Below are 21,330 nucleotides of genomic sequence, written 5' to 3' on the forward strand. Positions count from 1 at the left end.
TGATGTCATCTCCTTAGTTACAGTATTTCGGATCCAGATATCCGTGGATATCCGCGTTATGCGCCCAAATATCCACAGATAGATAGCCGGATTAAAAAAAAAAATCTGGAATCTGAATCGGATAGCGGAAAAAAGTTCGGATATCCGGCTTACCCGGATATCCGGAATCCTGATGAGCAGCCCTGATCAGCACTATATAAAATAAATAACATATGGCGTGGTCTTACTAATTTGCACATCACTGATTTTCAGCATGACATCACCACACTTCCTAGCTTCTGTAGGCAGAAAAGCCCAGTAGTATAACATATCATGCATAGCCGGAATGTGTCATAGTATGAGCTAGCTACCGGCTCATCACGCATGATTCCTGCCTCCCCTGCTGTCATCCAGTGCACGAGGAAGGCCGTGCCCGCCGGGCTCCCTTATAAGGCTCGCTCCTTTCTAACCACGCCCATGCTGCGCTGACGCAAAATACTCGTGTCACACCCTCTTGCCGCGCCTGCTGCTGTTGCCAGGGAGCCGTTGCCATAGAGCTAGAGCGATTGTCCGCGTGCGCAGGCGTAAGTTCCCCGGATCAAGGAGCCGCCATCTTTCCCGGGCTCAGCTAGAGAGACAGAGGCGCTGCTGGGAGACGGACACCTACAATCGGCTTCCATCCGCCCAGTAGATCACCTTCAACCGCCCCTAGCTACCGCCATGGAAGAGCGAGAGGATCTAGTGTACCAAGCCAAGCTGGCCGAACAAGCTGAGCGATATGACGGTAAGAGGAACGAGGGCTTTTCCCCTCATAGGTCGGCGGGCGGAGAGAATGGAGGCGAGACAAAATGGCGGCCGGTCTGGAGAAGGGAGGGGAGCACAAAGGAGAGGCTCGGGGAGCCGCAGGAGCTGTCCCTCTCTCTGCGGGCAGGGTGTGGGCCGGGGTGGGGGTTGGCCGCTGCGGACGGGTGGCGTGACCGGTCGAGAGGCGGGAGGGCGCCCGGCGGGCAGGAAGAGAGATTGCTGCAAAATGGCGACCGCCGAGTAGGGCGAGACCCGGGGGAGGCGGAGGAGAGTGGCCGGGCCGCGGTGCGGTAGACTGGGGGGGGGGAGGGGGGTGTCAGCCCGCATTATGTCACTGTGCCCGCATAGCGCTACATTCCCCAGCCTGGCTTGTGTGGCTCCCCCAGTGCACAGCAGACTCCTATCCGCAGCCTTTCATTCAGCCTGTGCGCCCCTCTGCACCGTCACCGCACAGCATCCCTCCATGATGCGTCCCCGGATGGCGGGGTCACTGGGAGTTTCCCCGAGCTCGGCCTGGTCACGGTTCTGGTGGGGCGGGCTGAGTACTGTGGGAACCTCCGCCCATGCGATGGGGCCCCCATCTCATTCATTCTCATTAGTGCTGGGAGTCTGCAGGATCACACGGGAAAGGGCGCGTCCCGCTGTGCTGGGTGGAGGCACACGAGCAGCTTCTCCACCTGAGCCCGCAGCAGCCTTTCTGCGCGTCACGGGCTGCCATAGATTCTCCTCAATGCTGAAATGTCAGAATGTCACGTCTTCTAGCTCTGCATTAGTTGATTACAATCTGCCACCGTGATTGTTCCTTTGCCTTTTTTCACTTAGCAGCTAGACTTATCCTGCAAAATTCTGTAGCTGTCAAACGTAGTAATCTGAAAATGTAAAATAGACCTACACCCATGCTTACGACACAATCGTATTGTCTATTGAAATCACACATAATGCAGTAGTAGCATATGAAATCTATAGTCTCTTCTCCTGGGACCCTTGGAGTTGCAGCTATATGACCAAAGCACTCATATGGAGACAGGAAATGAGTACTATAGAAACCTCCCTGGAGACACTCAATGGTTTCAGGGGACTCTAGCTGTGACAGTTTCCAGGGCTGGCCTAATGACTGTTCATTGCGGCCTGTGCAGTCTTTGGTTTGGTCCAGGGCTTTGCTTTATAAAATAGAAGGCTGATAGCTGCTGTTTGCTTTGCTAGTCAGTCATATGCCGGCCTAGAGCAAGATCACACTCCAGAGATTTGAATTGATTAATCTTGATCATTTTAGGTGACTCGTCTGGAACATTATATAGATGCTGGTGGGCTATCAACCAAGCAACATATTCTCTATGAATAGGGGAGGAGGAGGAAGAGACAAGTGGGAGGGCTCTGCTGATTGCACATGTAAAGATTCAGCCAAAGATATTCTGGTTAGGCGATTCACAGGAAAAGAGGCCACTAAAGATTTAAAGGGGTTCTGATGTGCAAGGGATGTGGAGTCTGCCAAATTTATTTCCTTTTAATTAATACTATCAGGTGTCCGTTAAGGATACCTACACATACTTGTGATTTTTAACCTAGAACTATCAAAGGTTGCCAAGGTGTGTACATAGGTCTCGAGACGTTTGTCAATGAAGCCTGAATCAGTAGGGTATAAATGAGATTTATCTGGACTAATTTGGGTCATTAAGTGGTTACTAGCTGAGGATACATCGTGAAAATCATGAGGAAGTTGATGATGGCCTCTCCCTCCCTTCTTGATTTTCTGTATGTCATCTTGCTCATCTTTACAGGTTGCACGTACCACAGGCTGGTCCTGATGGTAGTTTTCCTCACTAAGTTCATCTCCTGCCATTGAGTTGCGAGTTCTGACTTTTTCCTGATTTCTGAACTTGCATCCACCATTCGAGCTGGACAGAGAAGATGCTAATCATGTCAGCCTGCTTGTGGCTTGAAATTGTGTGCCATGTCTAACCGACAGGAAGTGCATTTGGTGTATTTTTTTTTTCTAGCTGCATACAATTTGCATGCAATGCAGAGTTATTCGCACGTCCATCTGTAACCACCCTATGATCACTGTTGTCACACAAGGCAGAAGTGTCTGCCTCACAATGAGGCCTGGACCTGTGTTTGGCACAGGAGCTGCCACATTATATATACAGAATTGTGGAAGCTGTCAACTGGACCTCTCTGAAACAAAATATTTTGCTGGTGTTGTACTGTAATGCTTCCAGTCACACTTCTGACATGAGGATATAGCTCAGGAATAATCATGGTCAGTGGCATGGAAATTAAGTTGATGCAGATCTTATGTAAATATGTTCAGCTTGGAAAGTGACCGGTCAAATGCTGCTGATGCTGACTTGTGCACATTTCCAAGCTGCAGAAATTTTTCATCAACCTGCACTTATCATCCCATTGGGCCCATTCACACTACAAAAGCTTTTTAAATGCTAGATTGTAAAATCTCTTGCTAATGCAATGCTATGGGGGATTTTTACAAAATCACATCGCTCCAGTGTGAACACTCTCATAGGATAACGTTAGCAAGAGTTTTTAAAATGACAAACTCTCAGAAAAGCTCTCATAGTGTGAACAAGCCCATTGACGGTCTACTTGAGAAATGTATAAACATCTGATATTGTGAATGTGCACCAGGTGAATGATTTGGAAATACATTTAGTAAGATTATCAGCATTATAACTAGGAATCTACCATTTAAAGCGGATCCGAGATGAAAAACTAACTAGAACAAGTAACTTGTCTATATATCTTATCTAAAGTTTAGATAGTTTACACAGCAAATCTAGCTGCAAACAGCTTTAATAGAAATTTTTCTTCCTGTGATACAATGACAGCAGCCATGTTGTTTGTAAACATTACACAGAGGCAGGCTTATCTGTATCTTGAGCAAAAAACCTAATCCCCCCCCCCCCCTCCTCCTCCTCTGAAATCAATGGCTAGTAACACCTCCTCCTCCTCCTGCCCAGACTGAGCTCCCATGAGCCCTTGCTACTGCCAAGGCTGTCTGAAAACCTGTGGGCGTGGTTTTAGTTTTATAGGGAATTAGAGTATTAAAACAAATTTGGCTTGAGGAATGCCCTCTAAATAGGAAAGGAACACAGTTATGCAATGAGTAAAAGTTCACCTCAGATCCACTTTAAAGTTAAATCGCAGCATTGGACTCTGCCTTTAGTTTTCACATGCTTCTATAAAAATTCTCCTATTGCTGTCTCATTATTTTCTCTCATTAACACCAATCACTAGAGCAGTAGCTTAGAGAAAAACGAACAGTGTACAAAAAGCTCATACTGTATATTCTAATCTTTCCCACTTTTAAGCTCCATACACCCATTCCACCACCAGTGCTTGAAACCCAACAAGGAACAAAGGATCGGCCGAGAATCATTGGTATCCCAACAACATTAATGCTGGGAATACATAGCTTGATTCTGAGCCATTTAGATGGTTAGATAGTTTCTGACATGTCTGATCACGGTCCGATCGTTTTGCCACTCGATTCACCATTGAAGTTAATTGAAAAAAGATAAGAAAAACGAGAAGATAAGAGAAGCGAATGGGCGCAGAATCAAGCACCAGAGTCGATTCGTGTATTCCCAGCATTAAAGACAGCGAATATTGTCCATGTTTGGACGATAATCACTTAGTCATTCATATTGGATGATAAAACTATCACTCCATTCATTATGGCAAGTTATGTACTTCCTGGTCTTAATTTTCATTCTGCAGTTGACCCCTGAAGTGCATAGACTGCACTGTCTGATGTTCCCATCCATGCATTGAGATTCAGTGCAGTAACATCACACATGGTTGGGTTGAGCAAAAGCGGTACAATCCTATTATAAATGAATGGGATCTGCGCAGCATTGGAGAGCAACGCAAGTGCCACACAATACTATATCTCTATCTCTCTATCAGTTGGCCACGTGTTTCATGCAGCGCCCAAGTGGGGAGGAGTCTTTAGTTTGGAGATCATTAGTAGATTAAGTCTGTGGATTTAATGCAATGTCTTTGACATATAAGCTAGATCTGTTGGGTCTTGTTTAACCACTTTACCACCAGCGGTGGGTGTATCTACGCTCCTTTTAACACCTTCCCCACCAGGGGCGTAGATACACGCACCCGCTGTCCGCGCTCGTGCACGCCGTCGCCAGGAGATCAATGAATGGGAAAAGCCGTTCCCATTCGTTGATCTAAGCCCCCCAGCAATGATCGGTTGCTTCTATGATGAGCAGCACGATCATTGTGAAAAAAGTTTCCCAGCTTCATAACACTTCCTGTAAGCGTACTTCCTACGCTTGCAGGTCACATGGACAAAAAATGACTGTGGCCATCTTGTGGCCAAATAGTAAAACTACACCCAAAAACATTTTTCATATATAAAAACATGGTTTTATATTATAAATTAACTCATTACCTCCCACACTCCCCAAATATTTTTTTTTTTTTTGGTAATGAAGAAAAATTACAATAAAGAAAAAAACTAGTTACCCTAGGGACTGAACTCTTTAAATATTTATGTCAAGAGGGTATAACACTGTTACTTTATAAACTGTGGGCTTGTAATTAGGGATGGACGCAAAACTGAAAACAAATGCACCTTTATTTCTAAATAAAATGTTGGCACCAAACATTGTGATAGGGACATAATTTAAACGGTGTAATAACCGGGACAAATGGGCAAATTTCATGGATTTTAATTACAGTAACATGCATTAATTTAAAAACTATAAAGGCCGAAAACTGAAAAAAATTCCCACTTTTTTTCCCATTTTACCATTAAAACACATTTATAATAAAATAATTCTTGGCATAATGTCCCACCTAAAGAAAGCCTAATTGGTGGCGAAAAAACAAGATATAGTTCATTTAATTGCGATAAGTAATGGTTATAGATGAATGGAAGGAGTGCTGAAAGGTGAAAGGTGCTCAAGGGGTAAAACCCCTCAGTTGTGAAGTGGTTAATATTGGCTCTTTAATTTTGTGGACAATGCATATTGGTTAGATGCATGATGTATAGGGCTTAATTGTATACACTGGTTGAGAACATTTGAATTTCACTGTACATATGTGCTTGAATAACTGCTGTACACCTTTTGACGTCACACTTTCCATACGGGCTTTGTAGCGCTCCACAGAGAGCAGCCACCCACTGCCCAGTCAGACCCATGTAGTGCTCCACAGAGAGCAGCCCCTTGCTTCCCAGTTAGTGTTGGCACTTCCCAGAGAACAGCCACCCGCTGCCCAGTCATACCATGCAAAACCAGTATGTAATTTGTAGAGATGGTCAGTAAAATGCATGGTAGCAAGACGGCCGCTTTTCATGTTACCGTTTACACCACAGAAACATTACTGTGCATTGCAATGTAACGTCTCCACGAATATTTTTTTATAGCATGCAATTTCCTGTCTGGTTCTATTGTTGCTGGTTGCCTTGCAATGCACCCCGCTGCATGTTGGGAAACCCATGCACAAAATTGTGTGTTGTGTTTTTTTTTTTTTTTTTTTTTTTTTTTTTTTTTTTTTGTGAATGAGCCTTTAGTCTTTGTTAACATCTAAAATTGAAATCGCTGATGCCAGTTTTTTTGCACTCCCCAGAGCAATTTTTTCCACTTCGTGACTCAAGTCAGGAAGTGACCTCTAACCTGGAAATGAATAAATACAATGTATTTATTCATTAAAGCGTGAACGCAATCGCCGCACAAAGCTATTTTGTGAGCGTTTTGCGCTTTTCCTCAGTGCTGTGGAGTTGGAGTCGGGCAATTTTAGGCACTTGGAGTTGGAGTCGTGGTTTCAGAAACTGAGGAGTTGGAGTCAGGAGTCTGAGTCGCATTATTTTTGTACAAAATCCACAGCCCTGAGGATTTTGAGGTGGCCACACACACCATACAATTTTTTTAATATCTGTTCAATTTAAGAATTACAATACATTTTTCTGATTGGTCATATTTTTAAATGATACAATGTACCACACACGTATGTTCAATTTTTCCCCCAATTATGATAAAAATGATTGGAAACTGACAAAATTGCTAGGGTGTGTATATTAATAAATTGACAATCCAACACACACCATACAATCTTTAGATAGATTGAAGAAAGATATCTGGCATTCCGGATCGAAGAAACCGGGAAATCCGATCGGATTTTTCAGTTGAATGAAAAAAAAGCTTTAGATTTTTCGAGAGATCCGATCGTTTTTATCGAATTACTGTAAAATCGCATCGTTTTATTGTATCGTGTGTGTGTGGCCACCTTAAGGAGTCGGAGTCGAGGAGTCTGAGCAATTTTGGGTACCTGGAGTTGGAGTCAGTGGTGGTTTCAGAAACTGAGGAGTCGGAGTTGGAAGATTTTTGTACCGACTGCACAGCCTTGCTTTTCCTATACATTCCATTGTAGCAAAATTGCCCTAAAAATGGTACAGGCAGCACTTTGCTGAGCGAATCGGAAACGAACCATTCAGAACTCTCTCATAGGGAATCATTGCACAAGCTCTTTCAGGGTGATTAGCATTTGGGTATTAAAAGGTGAAAGAAGAAATAGGGCCAGGAAGATGGAAGGGAAAGCAAAGGGGTGGAGAAAAATGAAGGACATGAGACGGGAAGGAAAAGGACTGGGGAGGAAGGGGAAGAGGGAGGCAGATGATTATGTTTTGTTACATTGTAATTTTGGTACTAAACACAATTGTATCATTTTGTCCCAGTGGAAGTCCCTTGCTAGGCCCTTGTTTCTTTTATCCACTTCTACTGATCAGTTGGGATGTTGGCGTATGCATGTCCATATAAAGCCTCATCTACACGAAGCGATCCGGCGGCTCGATTAGCCGCCGGATCGCCTCTTCTGCATCCCCGCCGCGTCCCCGCTCGCCGCGCATGCGCCAGATTCGATCCGCCCTCGTCCCCGCCCGGCACTGCTTATCTTCCGCTCGATTCCCTGCCATTGTCCCCTCGTGGGGATGAGCAGGGAATCGGCGGTGGCAAGATCCGACCTGTCGGATCTTATCAATCGAGCCGCATCAGTGGCTCGATAAGTAAAATCGCTTCGTGTAGACGGGGCTTTAAACTTATAGATTTGTTTAAAGCGGAATATAACCCTGCATTTCAACTTTGCTCTAAAATATTATTTACAGCATATTATATGCAAAAAGCATTTTTTTTTTACTAGACCAGCATTGGAAGGGTTAAACACAGACGTTTCAAGTTCCCTGGAGAGATATGCAGAAGTTCAGATTGTTACATTCTATGTATCTATTGATAAACACTTACACACTCTTTGGCAGTCCTCCAAGCTCCTTCTCAGTCAGAGAGATGAGTCATTCAACACTTAGATACATTTCTGTAAACAAAATGTATCTCTTTTCAGCTTCGGATGCATCTGCAGAAATCTAAAGGAACTTTAAAGCCCTGTGTAACCCTTCCAATGCTGGTCTAGTAAAAAAAAAATGCTGGTTGCATATAATATACTGTAAATAATGTTTTAGAGCAAAGTTGAAATGCAGGGTTATATTCCGCTTTAATAAAAATTTAATTACAAGATATGACAAGTGAATATGATATATAATGGTCATGAAACTACTGCTCCTTCCTATGCATGCAAAATATCTGCATGTGAGGAAATAATGGTTTGAGAAAAGTGAATGAAGTTCCTATCAGATGGCCAATGCAAATACCTGTATACTAGCTTTCTAAACAAGACATAATGCCTGGTACCCAGCATGCCATTTCCTGTCTAATCAACAGGTCAAATTGATAATTTACAGCATGTCTGATTTGCTCCCAATCAAACGAAATTGATTTTGTGCAGTAACGATCTGAATTTATAACTTTGAGCAGGTTGTGCTTAGTTCTTTGTGTTTCTTTGCAGTAAATAGTTTTAATAGTATGCTGTGGTGCAAAGCCCTTATGCCTCATTTCTACTATAGGCTTGCATTGTGAAAATTCACTTTCGTGCAAATTCACACACACAAAGAACAATGTGCAAATTGTAAACTTAGAGCAACTCTGTTGGGCAACATGCTCCAGGAATGGATTGCAAACCTCTTCAATAACCTACACTAAATAAAATCCAAGCCAGATTTCTATAATTTCCACAATCCATATACACAAGCTGTGTGGCTGGTGAGCAAGTCCTTTTATTATGTTGAAACAATGGGGAGGTGCACTTCATGCTTCCATATGCTGAAAAGCTTTATGGAGATGATTTCATTTTTCAGCACGACCTGACACCTCACAGTGCCCAAACCACTGGTAAATGGTTTACTGACCATGGAATTACTGTGCTCAATTGGCCTGCCAACTCTCCTGACCTGAACCCCATAGAGAATCTGTGGGATCTTGTGAAGAGAAAGTTGAGACGCAAGACCCAACACTCTGGATGAGCTTAAGGCCACTATCGAAGCATCCTGGGCCTCCATAAAAAGAAAAGCACTGCCACATGCTGATTGCCTCCATGCCACGCCGCATTGAAGCAGTCAGCAGTCATTTCTGCAAAAGGATTCCCGACCAAGTATTGAGTGCATAACTGAACATAAATATTTGAAGGTTGACTTTTTTTCTTTTAAAAACACTTTTCTTTTATTGGTTGGATAAAATATGCTAATTTTTTTGATAGGAAATTTGGGTTTTTATCAGCTGTATGCCAAAAACATCAATATTAAAACAGTAAAAGGCTTGAACTACTTCAGTTGTGTGTAATGAATCTAAAATATATGAAAGATGTTTATCAGTACATTACAGAAAATAATGAACTTTATCACAATATGCTAATTTTTTGAGAAGATCCTGTACATACCTGGGGCTTCCTTCAGCCCCCTTCAGGCTAATATTGCCGCTGCCTCCTCCTTCGTTGCCTGTAGCCTCCGGTCAGTCCATGAATACGCAGTCAGGCCGTGCATGCCCCAACAACCAGGAGCGGACTGCGCATGCTCTATGTACAGATTGCCAGAGTTGCCCGGATGGATTGCAGAGGAAATACTGCAATTAAGATGGCAAGTGCACAATTAGCCTGGAGGAAACCCCAGTTATCCTCTATAATAAAACCCCTGTGTCCCTGCGTTCTCCTCTGTCCCTGTGTCCGTGCATTTTGGCCAGCGCACATGCATGGCACGTGGGCAGACGCCAGGCAGTACAGGGGGCAGGGGCTGGGCATGTGTGTGCGTGGGGTACCTGTGCTGACCTGAGGCCCATGCTGTGGCAGGAGGGGGTGGTGAGGGGTGTAGCGGCAGAGACCTATCGCCCGCTATTGTAACTGGCCTAAGGTCTAGTGCAGGGGTCAGGAACCTTCTTGGCTGAGAGCCATAATTGCCACATTTTTAAAATGTAATTCTGTGAGAGCCATACAATGTTTCAAACTGGGACAGTAGGGCTTGCGTCCCTGTTGCCATGGTGATGTGTATACAGTTGATCCACCGGGCAGCGGAAATGTCAGACACATCTTCAGCTTCACTTGGGTTTCAGCAACATTGGCCATTTCCCCCGAGAGCCAGACAAGAGAAATACCGACTAACAGCTTGTACAATTAGCTAGCTGACTTGAGGGTTGAATCACTTTGTAAAACGAGATCCCAGCGCTTTGCCCCAATAGGCTGCCTGTCAAGGGGATCTCGTGTTACAAAGTCACTGGACCTGACAGGGTCCAGAGTGGGACAATTAGAACAGCTATTTGTTTTGGAGTAGCATGAATAAGTTAGTGGTGCATGCTACAGCAGTAGCATGCCTACTTTGAAAATTTTACTTACACTGCCACACTAAGCTGCGCTGCTTGAGCAGTGTAGCTTAGTGAATCAAACCCTACTGATTTGTATGTGAGCCCTCAAATTTTTTTTTTTTTTTTTAATTCTGCCATCTCGGGTTTCCTTTAACCACTTAACGACCGCCCCCAGCCGATGGGCGGCGGCAAAGACCGGTCCCAAACGACCGCAATACGCCCATCGGCGGGGGCGGCTGCGGGAGTGGCTATGCGGCGATCGCGTCATTCGTGACGCGATCAGCCGCCGGGGACTGGCTCCGCCCCCCGTTCGCCGTAACCCGCCGGCCGTTCGGAAGCGCCGGCGGGTTACTGGCATCCGGATCGCCGCTGCAACAGTGTATAATAGGCTTTGTAATGTATACAAAGCCTATTATACTGGCTGCCTCCTGCCCTGGTGGTCCCAGTGTCCGAGGGACCACCAGGGCAGGCTGCAGCCACCCTAGTCTGCACCCAAGCACACTGATTTCCCCCCCCCTGCCCCCTGATCGCCCACAGCACCCCTCAGACCCCCCCCTGCCCACCCCCCAGACCACTGTTTGCACCCAGTCACCCCCCTAATCACCCATCAATCACTCCCTGTCACTATCTGTCAACGCTATTTTTTTTTTAAGTCCCTAATCTGCCCCCTACTCCCTCCTGATCACCCCCCCACCCCTCAGATTCTCCCCAGACCCCCCCCCCAGACCCCCCCCCCGTGTACTGTATGCATCTATCCCCCCTGATCACCTGTCAATCACCTGTCAATCACCTGTCAATCACCTGTCAATCACCCGTCAATCACCCCCTGTCACTGCCACCCATCAATCAGCCCCTGATCTGCCCCTTGCGGGCAATCTGATCACCCCCCCACACCAATAGATCGCCCGCAGATCCGACATCAGATCACCTCCCAAATCCATTGTTTACATCTATTCTCTCCTCTAAACACCCACTAATTACCCATCAATCACCCCCTATCACCACCTGTCACTGTTACCCATCAGATTAGACCCTAATCTGCCCCTTGCGGGCACCCAATCACCTGCCCACACGCTCAGATTGCCCTCAGACCCCCCCCCCTTATCAATTCGCCCGTGCAATATTTACATCTGTTCTCCCCTGTAATAACCCACTGATTACCTGTCAATCACCCATCAATCACCCCCTGTCACTGCCACCCATCAATCACCCCCTGTCACTGCCACCCATCAATCAGCCCCTAACCTGCCCCTTGCGGGCAATCTGATCACCCACCCACACCAATAGATCGCCCGCAGATCCGACATCAGATCACCTCCCAAATCCATTGTTTACATCTATTCTCTCCTCTAAACACCCACTAATTACCCATCAATCACCCCCTATCACCACCTGTCACTGTTACCCATCAGATTAGACCCTAATCTGCCCCTTGCGGGCACCCAATCACCTGCCCACACGCTCAGATTGCCCTCAGACCCCCCCCCTTATCAATTCGCCCGTGCAATATTTACATCTGTTCTCCCCTGTAATAACCCACTGATTACCTGTCAATCACCCATCAATCACCCCCTGTCACTGCCACCCATCAATCACCCCCTGTCACTGCCACCCATCAATCAGCCCCTAACCTGCCCCTTGCGGGCAATCTGATCACCCACCCACACCAATAGATTGCCCGCAGATCCGACATCAGATCACCTCCCAAATCCATTGTTTACATCTATTCTCTCCTCTAAACACCCACTAATTACCCATCAATCACCCCCTATCACCACCTGTCACTGTTACCCATCAGATTAGACCCTAATCTGCCCCTTGCGGGCACCCAATCACCCGCCCACACCTCAGAACGCCCTCAGACCCCAGCCCTGATCACCTCGCCAGTGCATTGCTTGCATCTATTTCCCCCCTCTAATCACACCTTGAGACACCCATCAATCACCTCCTGTCACCCCCTAGCACACCTACCCATCAGATCAGGCCCTAATTTGCCCCGTGTGGGCTCCTGATCACTCGGCCAAACCCTCAGATCCCCCTCAGACCCCCTTCCGATCACCTCCCCAGTGCATTGATTGCATCTATTTTCCCCTCTAACCGCCCCCTGAGACACCCATCAATCACCTCCTGTCACCCCCCTAGCACTCCTATCCATCAGATCAGGCCCAATACATCCTGTCATCTAAGAGGCCACCCTGCTTATGACCGATTCCACAAAATTTGCCCCCTCATAGACCACCTGTCATCAAAATTTGCAGATGCTTATACCCCTGAACAGTCATTTTGAGAAATTTGGTTTCCAGACTACTCACAGTTTTGGGCCCGTAAAATGCCAGGGCAGTATAGGAACCCCACAAGTGACCCCATTTTAGAAAGAAGACACCCCATGGTATTCTGTTAGGTGTATGATGAGTTCATAGAATATTTTATTTTTTGTCAAAAGTTAGCGGAAATTGGATTGTTATTGTTTTTTTCACAAAGTGTCATTTTTCACTAACTTGTGAGAAAAAATAAAATCTTCTATGAACTCACCATACCCCTAACGGAATGAACTCACCATACCCCTAACGGAATACCGTGGGGTGTCTTCTTTCTAAAATGGGGTCACTTGTGGGGTTCCTATACTGCCCTGGCATTTTAGGGGCCCTAAACCGTGAGGAGTAGTCTAGAAAACAAATGCCTCAAAATGACCTGTGAATAGGACGTTGGGCCCCTTAGCGCACCTAGGCTGCAAAAAAGTGTCACACATGTGGTATCGCCATACTCAGGAGAAGTAGTATAATGTGTTTTGTGGTGTATTTTTACACATACCCATGCTGGGTGGGAGAAATCTCTCTGTAAATGGACAATTGTGTGTAAAACAAATAAAAAAATGTGTCATTTACAGAGATATTTCTCCCACCCAGCATGGTTATATGTAAAAATACACCACAAAACACATTATACTACTTCTTCTGAGTACGGCGATACCACATGTGTGACACTTTTTTGCAGCCTAACTGTGCTAAGGGGCCCAAAGTCCAATGAGTACCTTTAGGATTTCACAGGTCATTTTAAGACATTTGGGTTCAAGACTACTCCTCACGGTTTAGGGCCCCTAAAATGCCAGGGCAGTATAGGAACCCCACAAGTGACCCCATTTTAGAAAGAAGACACCCCAAGGTATTCTTTTAGGTGTATGATGAGTTCATAGAAGATTTTATTTTTTGTCACAAGTTAGCGGAAATTGATATGTATTGTTTTTTTTTTTCACAAAGTGTCATTTTCCGCTAACTTGTGACAAAAAAAAAATCTTCTATGAACTCACCATACTCCTAACAGAATACCTTGGGGTGTCTTCTTTCTAAAATGGGGTCACTTGTGGGGTTCCTATACTGCCCTGGCATTTTAGGGGCCCTAAACCGTGAGGAGTAGTCTAGAATCCAAATGCCTCAAAATGACCTGTGAATAGGACGTTAGGCCCCTTAGCGCACCTAGGTTGCAAAAAAGTGTCACACATGTGGTATCGCCGTACTCAGAAGAAGTAGTATAATGTGTTTTGGGGTGTATTTTTATACATACCCATGCTGGGTGGGAGAAATCTCTCTGTAAATGGACAATTGTGTGTAAAAAAAATCAAATAATTGTCATTTACAGAGATATTTCTCCCACCCAGCATGGGTATGTGTAAAAATACACCCCAAAACACATTATACTACTTCTCCTGAGTACGGCGGTACCACATGTGTGGCACTTTTTTGCACCCTAAGTGCGCTAAGGGGCCCAAAGTCCAATGAGTACCTTTAGGATTTCACAGGTCATTTTGCCACATTTGGTTTCAAGACTACTCCTCACGGTTTAGGGCCCCTAAAATGCCAGGGCAGTATAGGAACCCCACAAATGACTCCATTTTAGAAAGAAGACACCCCAAGGTATTCCGTTAGGAGAATGGCGAGTTCATAGAAGATTTTATTTTTTGTCACAAGTTAGCGGAAAATGACACTTTGTGAAAAAAAACAATTAAAATCAATTTCCGCTAACTTGTGACAAAAAAAAAAAATCTTCTATGAACTCACCATACATCTAACGGAATACCTTGGGGTGTCTTCTTTCTAAAATGGGGTAATTTGTGGGGTTCCTATACTGTCCTGGCATTTTAGGGGCCCTAAACCGTGAGGAGTAGTCTTGAAACGAAATTTCTCAAAATGACCTGTGAAATCCTAAAGGTACTCATTGGACTTTGGGCCCCTTAGCGCAGTTAGGGTGCAAAAAAGTGCCACACATGTGGTATCGCCGTACTCAGAAGTAGTATAATGTGTTTTGGGGTGTATTTTTCCACATACCCATGCTGAGTGGGAGAAATATCTCTATAAATAGACAATTGTGTGTAAAAAAAATAAAAAAATTGTCATTTACGGAGATATTTCTCCCACCCAGCATGTGTATGTGTAAAAATACACCCCAAAACACATTATACTACTTTTCCTGAGTACGGCAATACCACATGTGTGGCACTTTTTTGCGGCCTAACTGCGCTAAGGGGCCCAAAGTCCAATGAGCATCTTTAGGCTTTACAGGGGTGCTTACAATTAGGCACCCCCCAAATGCCAGGACAGTAAACACACCCCACAAATGACCCCATTCTGGAAAGTAGACACTTCAAGGTATTCAGAGAGGAGCATAGTGAGTCCGTGGCAGATTTCATTTTTTTTTGTCGCAAGTTAGAAGAAATGGAAACTTTTTTTTTTTTTTTTTTTTTTTGTCACAAACTGTCATTTTCCGCTAACTTGTGACAAAAAATAAAATCTTCTATGAACTCACCATGCCTCTCACTGAATACTTTGGGATGTCTTCTTTCCAAAATGGGGTCATTTGGGGGGTATTTGTACTATCCTGGAATTTTAGCCCCTCATGAAACATGACAGGTGCGCAGAAAAGTCAGAGATGCTTGAAAATGGGAAAATTCACTTTTGGCACCATAGTTTGTAAACGCTATAACTTTTACCCAATCCAATAAATATACACTGAATGTTTTTTTTTTTTATCAAAGACATGTAGCAGAATAACTTTCGCGCTCAAATGTATAGGAAATTTTACTTTATTTGAAAAATGTCAGCACAGAAAGTTAAAAAAGTCATTTTTTTGACAAAATTCATGTCTTTTTTGATGAATATAATAAAAAGTAAAACTCGCAGCAGCAATCAAATAGCATCAAAAGAAAGCTGTATTAGTGACAAGAAAAGGAGGTAAAATTCATTTAGGTGGTAGGTTGTATGACCGAGCAATAAACCGTGAAAGCTGCAGTGGTCTGAATGGAGAAAAAGGCTCTGGTCCTTAAGGGGCGAAAAGACTGTGGTCCCGAAGTGGTTAAAGAGACACTGAAGCGAAAAAAAAAGAGATAATGAATTGGTTGTGTACTATGAATAATTACTAGAAGATTAGCAGCAAGGAAAATATTCTCATTTTTATTTTCAGGTATATAGTGTTTTTTTCTAACATTGCATCATTCTCTAATATGTGCAGATTACACAACACTCAGCATTCAAAATGATTCTTTCAGAGCAGTCTGTGAACTAATGACCTCTCCTCTGGCAGAGAAAAAGAAACCACTTGAGATAATAAGTCAGAAGACAGCCCTCTCCACGACTTTGAAAGTCGTAGAGCTTAATGGCTTTTTTTGCATAGAGATAACTGGAGTTTAACTCTTCCTGTACTGGAAACAATTAGACTGATGTATCTGATCTTAATGTTTATTTCTTAGCTGTACTACACATACAAATCATAATATCATAATATTTTTTTCGCTTCAGTGTCTCTTTAAATGAGAATGCTCCTTTTGAGCAAATTGCATCTTGAATGAAACCTGTTTATTAGAGTAGGTCCACACTGGTCAGTCTATAGATCGGATCCGTTTGAAACTGAAACCTCCCTCCGCTCTTAAGTTTACCATATGTTTGGAGCATATGTTTCCAGTCCGTGGAAACGTATGGGGGGGGGGGGGCGCGAACTGGAGGTGTGGAAGCAGCCAGGATAGGTAGGGGGGTCCCCCCACCTGGGTTCCCCGTCCACACTACCCTTCCATCTACTTGCGCAAAGACTTTTTGCATTCCACCGCTTGCCGCCAGACTTCCTGCAATGTCGCCCTCTATACTTTGGAGGGCGGCATTGCAGGAAGTGACGCAGCGAGCAGGGGAAGTAGAGAGAAGGTAATCTTCCCTGCTTGCTGCAGACATCACATTTTAACAAGTTTTTTGCACAAATAGCTGTTAATTTGTACAGAGCCATAATAATCCAACAGGTGTACAGACTGTTTCGGATAGCAAAGGCAAGTTCAACACCACTTTAAAAACTGTTAAAAATATCTTTTTCATAGGGCAACTGTGTTTTTAAAGTGGGATTGTCACCCTAAAAATCAACTTTCAACAGAAACTGGTTTGAGTGTATTAAGTGATAAAGATGTTAATTCTGCATTAAAAAAAATTTCTGCTGTTATGATTTGGAGTTATCACATACTTGAGGAGCAATGGCCCTTTAGTAGTCAGTGCCAAACAGTTGCATGCTGGGGGTTCGTTCTTTTTATCTATAATATATTTCTCCTCTTCCATTTATTTCCCTGCCTGGCTGCCTATCTGAAACACGATCCCCTGCTCACGTGTTTACAAGCAAGGCTGAGGAGACTCGGCAATTGGAGGAGAAAAGAAAAAAAAAGTAAAGGGCAGAAATGACATCAGGATTTAGCCTAAACTGTGGGCAAAAGATCTGGTTCCCACCAGGAACAGAACTCTCTTCATTTACTATATTACATTCACAGAAATCAAAATGTGGACTGTACAATACATGTTATGTAAGTAGGTTAAGTATTTATCTACTTATGTTTTTTCCCCCCCTGGCATAGTATGACTAATCCTACTGCTTTAAAACACTTAAATGGCATAGTGTGAAAACAAAGCATGGGGTTTCAGGTGTTTCATGGCATTGTTTACCAAAGAAGCTGGATCAAAAATGAATACTGTGGTGTCCCCGGTTTGTTCTCATTGTTCCCCTCTCCATAGAACAGAACATGCTGCTTCACGATATAGCAGAACATTGTAAGACCAGAAACCCACTAGGAGCGATGTCTAATCGCTAGTGATTTGAAAAAGCTCTTGCTAATACAGTGCTATAGGGAATTTTTATACAATCACATTGCTCAAGTGGGATCACACCCATAGCATTACATTAGCAAGTGTTTTCAAATCACAAAGTGCTCAGAAAATTGCTCCTAGTGGGTTTCTTGCAGGAAGTGGGTGCAAGAGTCTGTTACCTGCACTGCCTTCTCCCTCCGAAGTCGTACCAAAGATTCTGAATCACCAGACTCTTGGTGCTTGGCTCCGCCTCCGCAAAGAATGTTACTGAAGTTCACTAGAGTAAATATCTTGGCAGTTTTGTCTGGGTACGGCGGGCCACACACCGGAAGTTGGGTGATTCAGGGTCTTTGTGACCCGAGGGAGAAGGCAGCACAGGTAATAACATTATTTTACAGGACGGTTGCTGCATCTTACAGATCCGCATTAGTTGTTTTTTTTCACTGGTAGTCTAGTGCCCCCACCTCTTTCTCACAGCTCTCTCTGGTTGTCTAGTGGTCCCTCCTCAACCACAGTAGCTTTCTCTGATAGTGTAGTGGTCCTCCCTGGTAGTCTAGTATTGGTCCTCCTTAGATGCATTTTGACTGTAATTTTACTTGTTTGCTACAAACACTATCCTGGGTTACTAGGAAGTGCTCAATTTTTATATTTTTTTTTTTTTTTTTTTTTTTTTATTACTTTTGTTAATATGAATGAATAGGGCCCCTAATCTGGGTTGTGTCCATTCATTCCAGGCCCTTCGATTGGCTCGGGAAACGCATGTTCCCCTTCACCAATTGCCGACATGTAAATCTCACTGAATGAGGTAACATCTGATGCGTTCTTGTCATTTAATTAACATAACGCAGCTTTAATATAGGAATTGTATTAGAAAGTAAAATGTATTACTAGATTCAAATGAAAAGTGGTGAGAATTTCCCACAAGCTAGCTGTTACAATTCCTGGTTTTGTTTTGTTTTGTTTTGTTTTTTTTGTTTTGTACAGCAATACATTACTGTCTTTAGATAGGCTTGGGATTAGGCAAACTAAATCTATATCTGATACTGATTGTTACCTGGACATCACCCTGCACCTCTCCAGAGTACAGCAGATGTCTATTGCCATTCTTAGCTTTGTATTGTTGTGGCATAAAGCTATGAGAATGTTTGAGTACTGCAGTTTCTTGCCCTCATAGTTTCCCAGTTAATACTTGATTAATAATGTGATCGTTAAAATGGCTTGCAATTTCATGATAGTATATTTTTGTTGGTTTCGATTAGAAATGGTCAGTGAGGTGCAAATTGTATTCAGATTAGATTTGCACCAATCAGAACAGGCGGAGCACACCGTTGTTTGCCCCAGTCCGTGCTGCTGTAAACTTGCTTGCAAGTCATCATTTGCGAGTACATTTGAAATCGGCGCCGGTAGACTTGGACGTAGGATACAGCGGTATATGGCTGATCCTGCTTCTGCACAAGTCCGGGCCGATTTAATTACTATTCCCCCTCCAGGCTGCCATGGATAGTGGGGGAATGAAATAATTCGGCTTCCAGCGATTGCTCTTCTGACGGAGCCGACGTTGCTCACTGAGCGCTGCAATAGGAATGATTCCTATTGTAGTCTATGGAGGCGCGGGCTGCGCCCAAATCTAGCAGCGCTGAAAAGCACTGCTCCGATCATTTGCATTGCTTTTTAACACACTCTGTAGTTTTAGTCTATGGACAGTTCAGGCCTCATCAGTTGTGATGTAAGGGATACTGTAGTCACAGCACAGAACATATAGTGCATTACTAGAAGTGCACACATTGATACACCCACTGAAGGGCAATAAAGGTGCGCACTGCTCAGTTTGTCTGTGTTGTATCGCATGCCCCACAATTGTTTTTAGCTGCATTATGTGCACATTATAACACAACGCAAAGCTCTAGTTTAAGAGTGTGCCATCCACCCAATCATGTAACCTCTCTGCTGTAAGATTAAAGACCAATGAGTAGTTGTCGCTAGCAGGGCTGCGGAGTCTGAATCGGGGCAATTTTGGGCACTCAGAGTTGGGAGTTGTTCATTTCATAAACTGAGCAGTCGGAGTCAGATGATTTTTGTACAAAATCCCCAGCCCTGTGAAGTATTAGACTGAGGAGTCAGGGCCATTTTTGGTACCCGGAGTCGGAGTTTGAGTCTTGGTTTCATAAACGTTGGAGTTGGAAGATTTTTGTACAGACACCACAGCCCTGGTCGCTAGCAGGGCTATGGAGTTGGTTCAAAAATCATCCTACTCAGTTTATGAAACCAAAGACTTCGACTCTTTGACTCTAGGCACCCAAAATTACTCTGACTCCACAGGCCTGGTCACTAGTAGGGATGGTCAATGAGAAGGAAAGCTCTGTTTTGCAGGTTTATGCAAATGTATGCAGGCTGAAATGGATTTATCAAATTCCACATTTGCAAATGTTTATTGGTCCATTTTCATACACCATTTTCATAATCCTGTATTAAAATACTCAGAATTTCGCCAGCAATCAGCAGAAGGCTGTGATTGTGCCCTATGGGATTATTCTCAAGTCAGCATTTGCGATTTGCATAAATGGCAAACTCGCTACGTGCATCATTTTGGGGGCAGGTAGGTTGTGATGTATGGAAATTGCGGTAAAAACTCAATTTCATGCCGCAAGATTATGGTCGTGATTTGAACTCCGTGTGGACTATCCTTTAAACTTGAATCAGAAAAGTCTCTCATCTGAACGCTTGTTCAGTGTATTGTTAAAAGTATTAGAGATGGGATCTGGAGGACAGCCAAACTGTGCAATTTTTTAAGAGGATATATGTCCACCTCCATATACCTTTCACTTTTGGTGTCCTTTAGGGCCCGTTTCCACTATTGCGAATCTGCATGCGTCCAACGCATGCGGATTCGCACATGTAATGCAAGTGGATGGGCCTGTTTCCACTGTAGCGTTGTTGAGGTGCGTTTTTTTTCAGCGGTAAAAAAACGCACAAAAGAGCCAACGAATTTGCCTGCGAGTGGAATGCATGCGAATCGCCGCTAATGTATTTAATAGGAAATTCGCATGCGGCTATGGTATGCGAATTTTCATGCGAATTCGCATAGGTACCAATGTAACTTCAAACAGGCAGTGACATGGTTAAATTCGCATATACCCTCACCTATGCGAATTCGCGGCAAAAACGCGCAAAAATTCGCATCCACATGCTATTTCATGCAATTTCAGCAGCGGTGGAATCCAGGCGATTCTGCATTGCAATAGTGGAAACGAGCCCTAAACCTCCCTGGCGGTGCAATTCTGTCTGCAATTATGAGTCAAAAGTGGTACATTGTTTTTCAATCATTTTAGGCCTCCAATTCTAATGCCGCGAATACACGGGTCGACCGGCGGCTCGATTAGCCGCCAGATCGACCCCAGCCGCGTCTCTGCTCGTGCGTGCGGATCGATCACCGCTCGCCCCCGCCGGTGCTTCCTTATCATCGCTCTATTCCCTGCCATTGTCCGCAGGCGGGGATCGGGCGGGCGAGGGTTGAGCGGCTTGATCGGGCCTGCTGAATATTATCAGCTGGCCGGATCAGCTGGTCGATGCACGGTACAGAAACGTACAGTGTATCCCCAGCATTAAGTCATAACTCGCCAGAATAAAATTCTGCCTAGAAATGAAAGGCTAGAACACAAATATGTTGAATTAAATTTATCAATGAACTTAAATTGTGAAACTGTACAAATAAGGCAGGCAGAGAGTAGTCAAAA

The 21,330-nt window shown here is 44.2% G+C and overlaps 1 protein-coding gene across 2 annotated transcripts in view; it reads left to right on the plus strand.

Moving 5' to 3' along the window:
• Positions 1 to 537: 537 nt before the first annotated feature.
• Positions 538 to 21,330, plus strand: part of YWHAE (tyrosine 3-monooxygenase/tryptophan 5-monooxygenase activation protein epsilon) — a 61,367-nt gene continuing 40,574 nt past the window's right edge. The window contains exon 1 of one of the 2 annotated variants that reach the window (XM_068270279.1): positions 538 to 763. In XM_068270279.1, coding sequence (XP_068126380.1) covers positions 700 to 763 — 64 coding nt within the window. In that variant the 5' untranslated portion in view covers positions 538 to 699. The remainder of the gene's footprint in view (positions 764 to 21,330) is intronic. The other variant, XM_068270278.1, reaches the window with a different exon arrangement.

The sequence above is a fragment of the Hyperolius riggenbachi genome, chromosome 2 (assembly GCF_040937935.1).
Source record: "Hyperolius riggenbachi isolate aHypRig1 chromosome 2, aHypRig1.pri, whole genome shotgun sequence".
NCBI lineage: Eukaryota > Metazoa > Chordata > Amphibia > Anura > Hyperoliidae > Hyperolius > Hyperolius riggenbachi.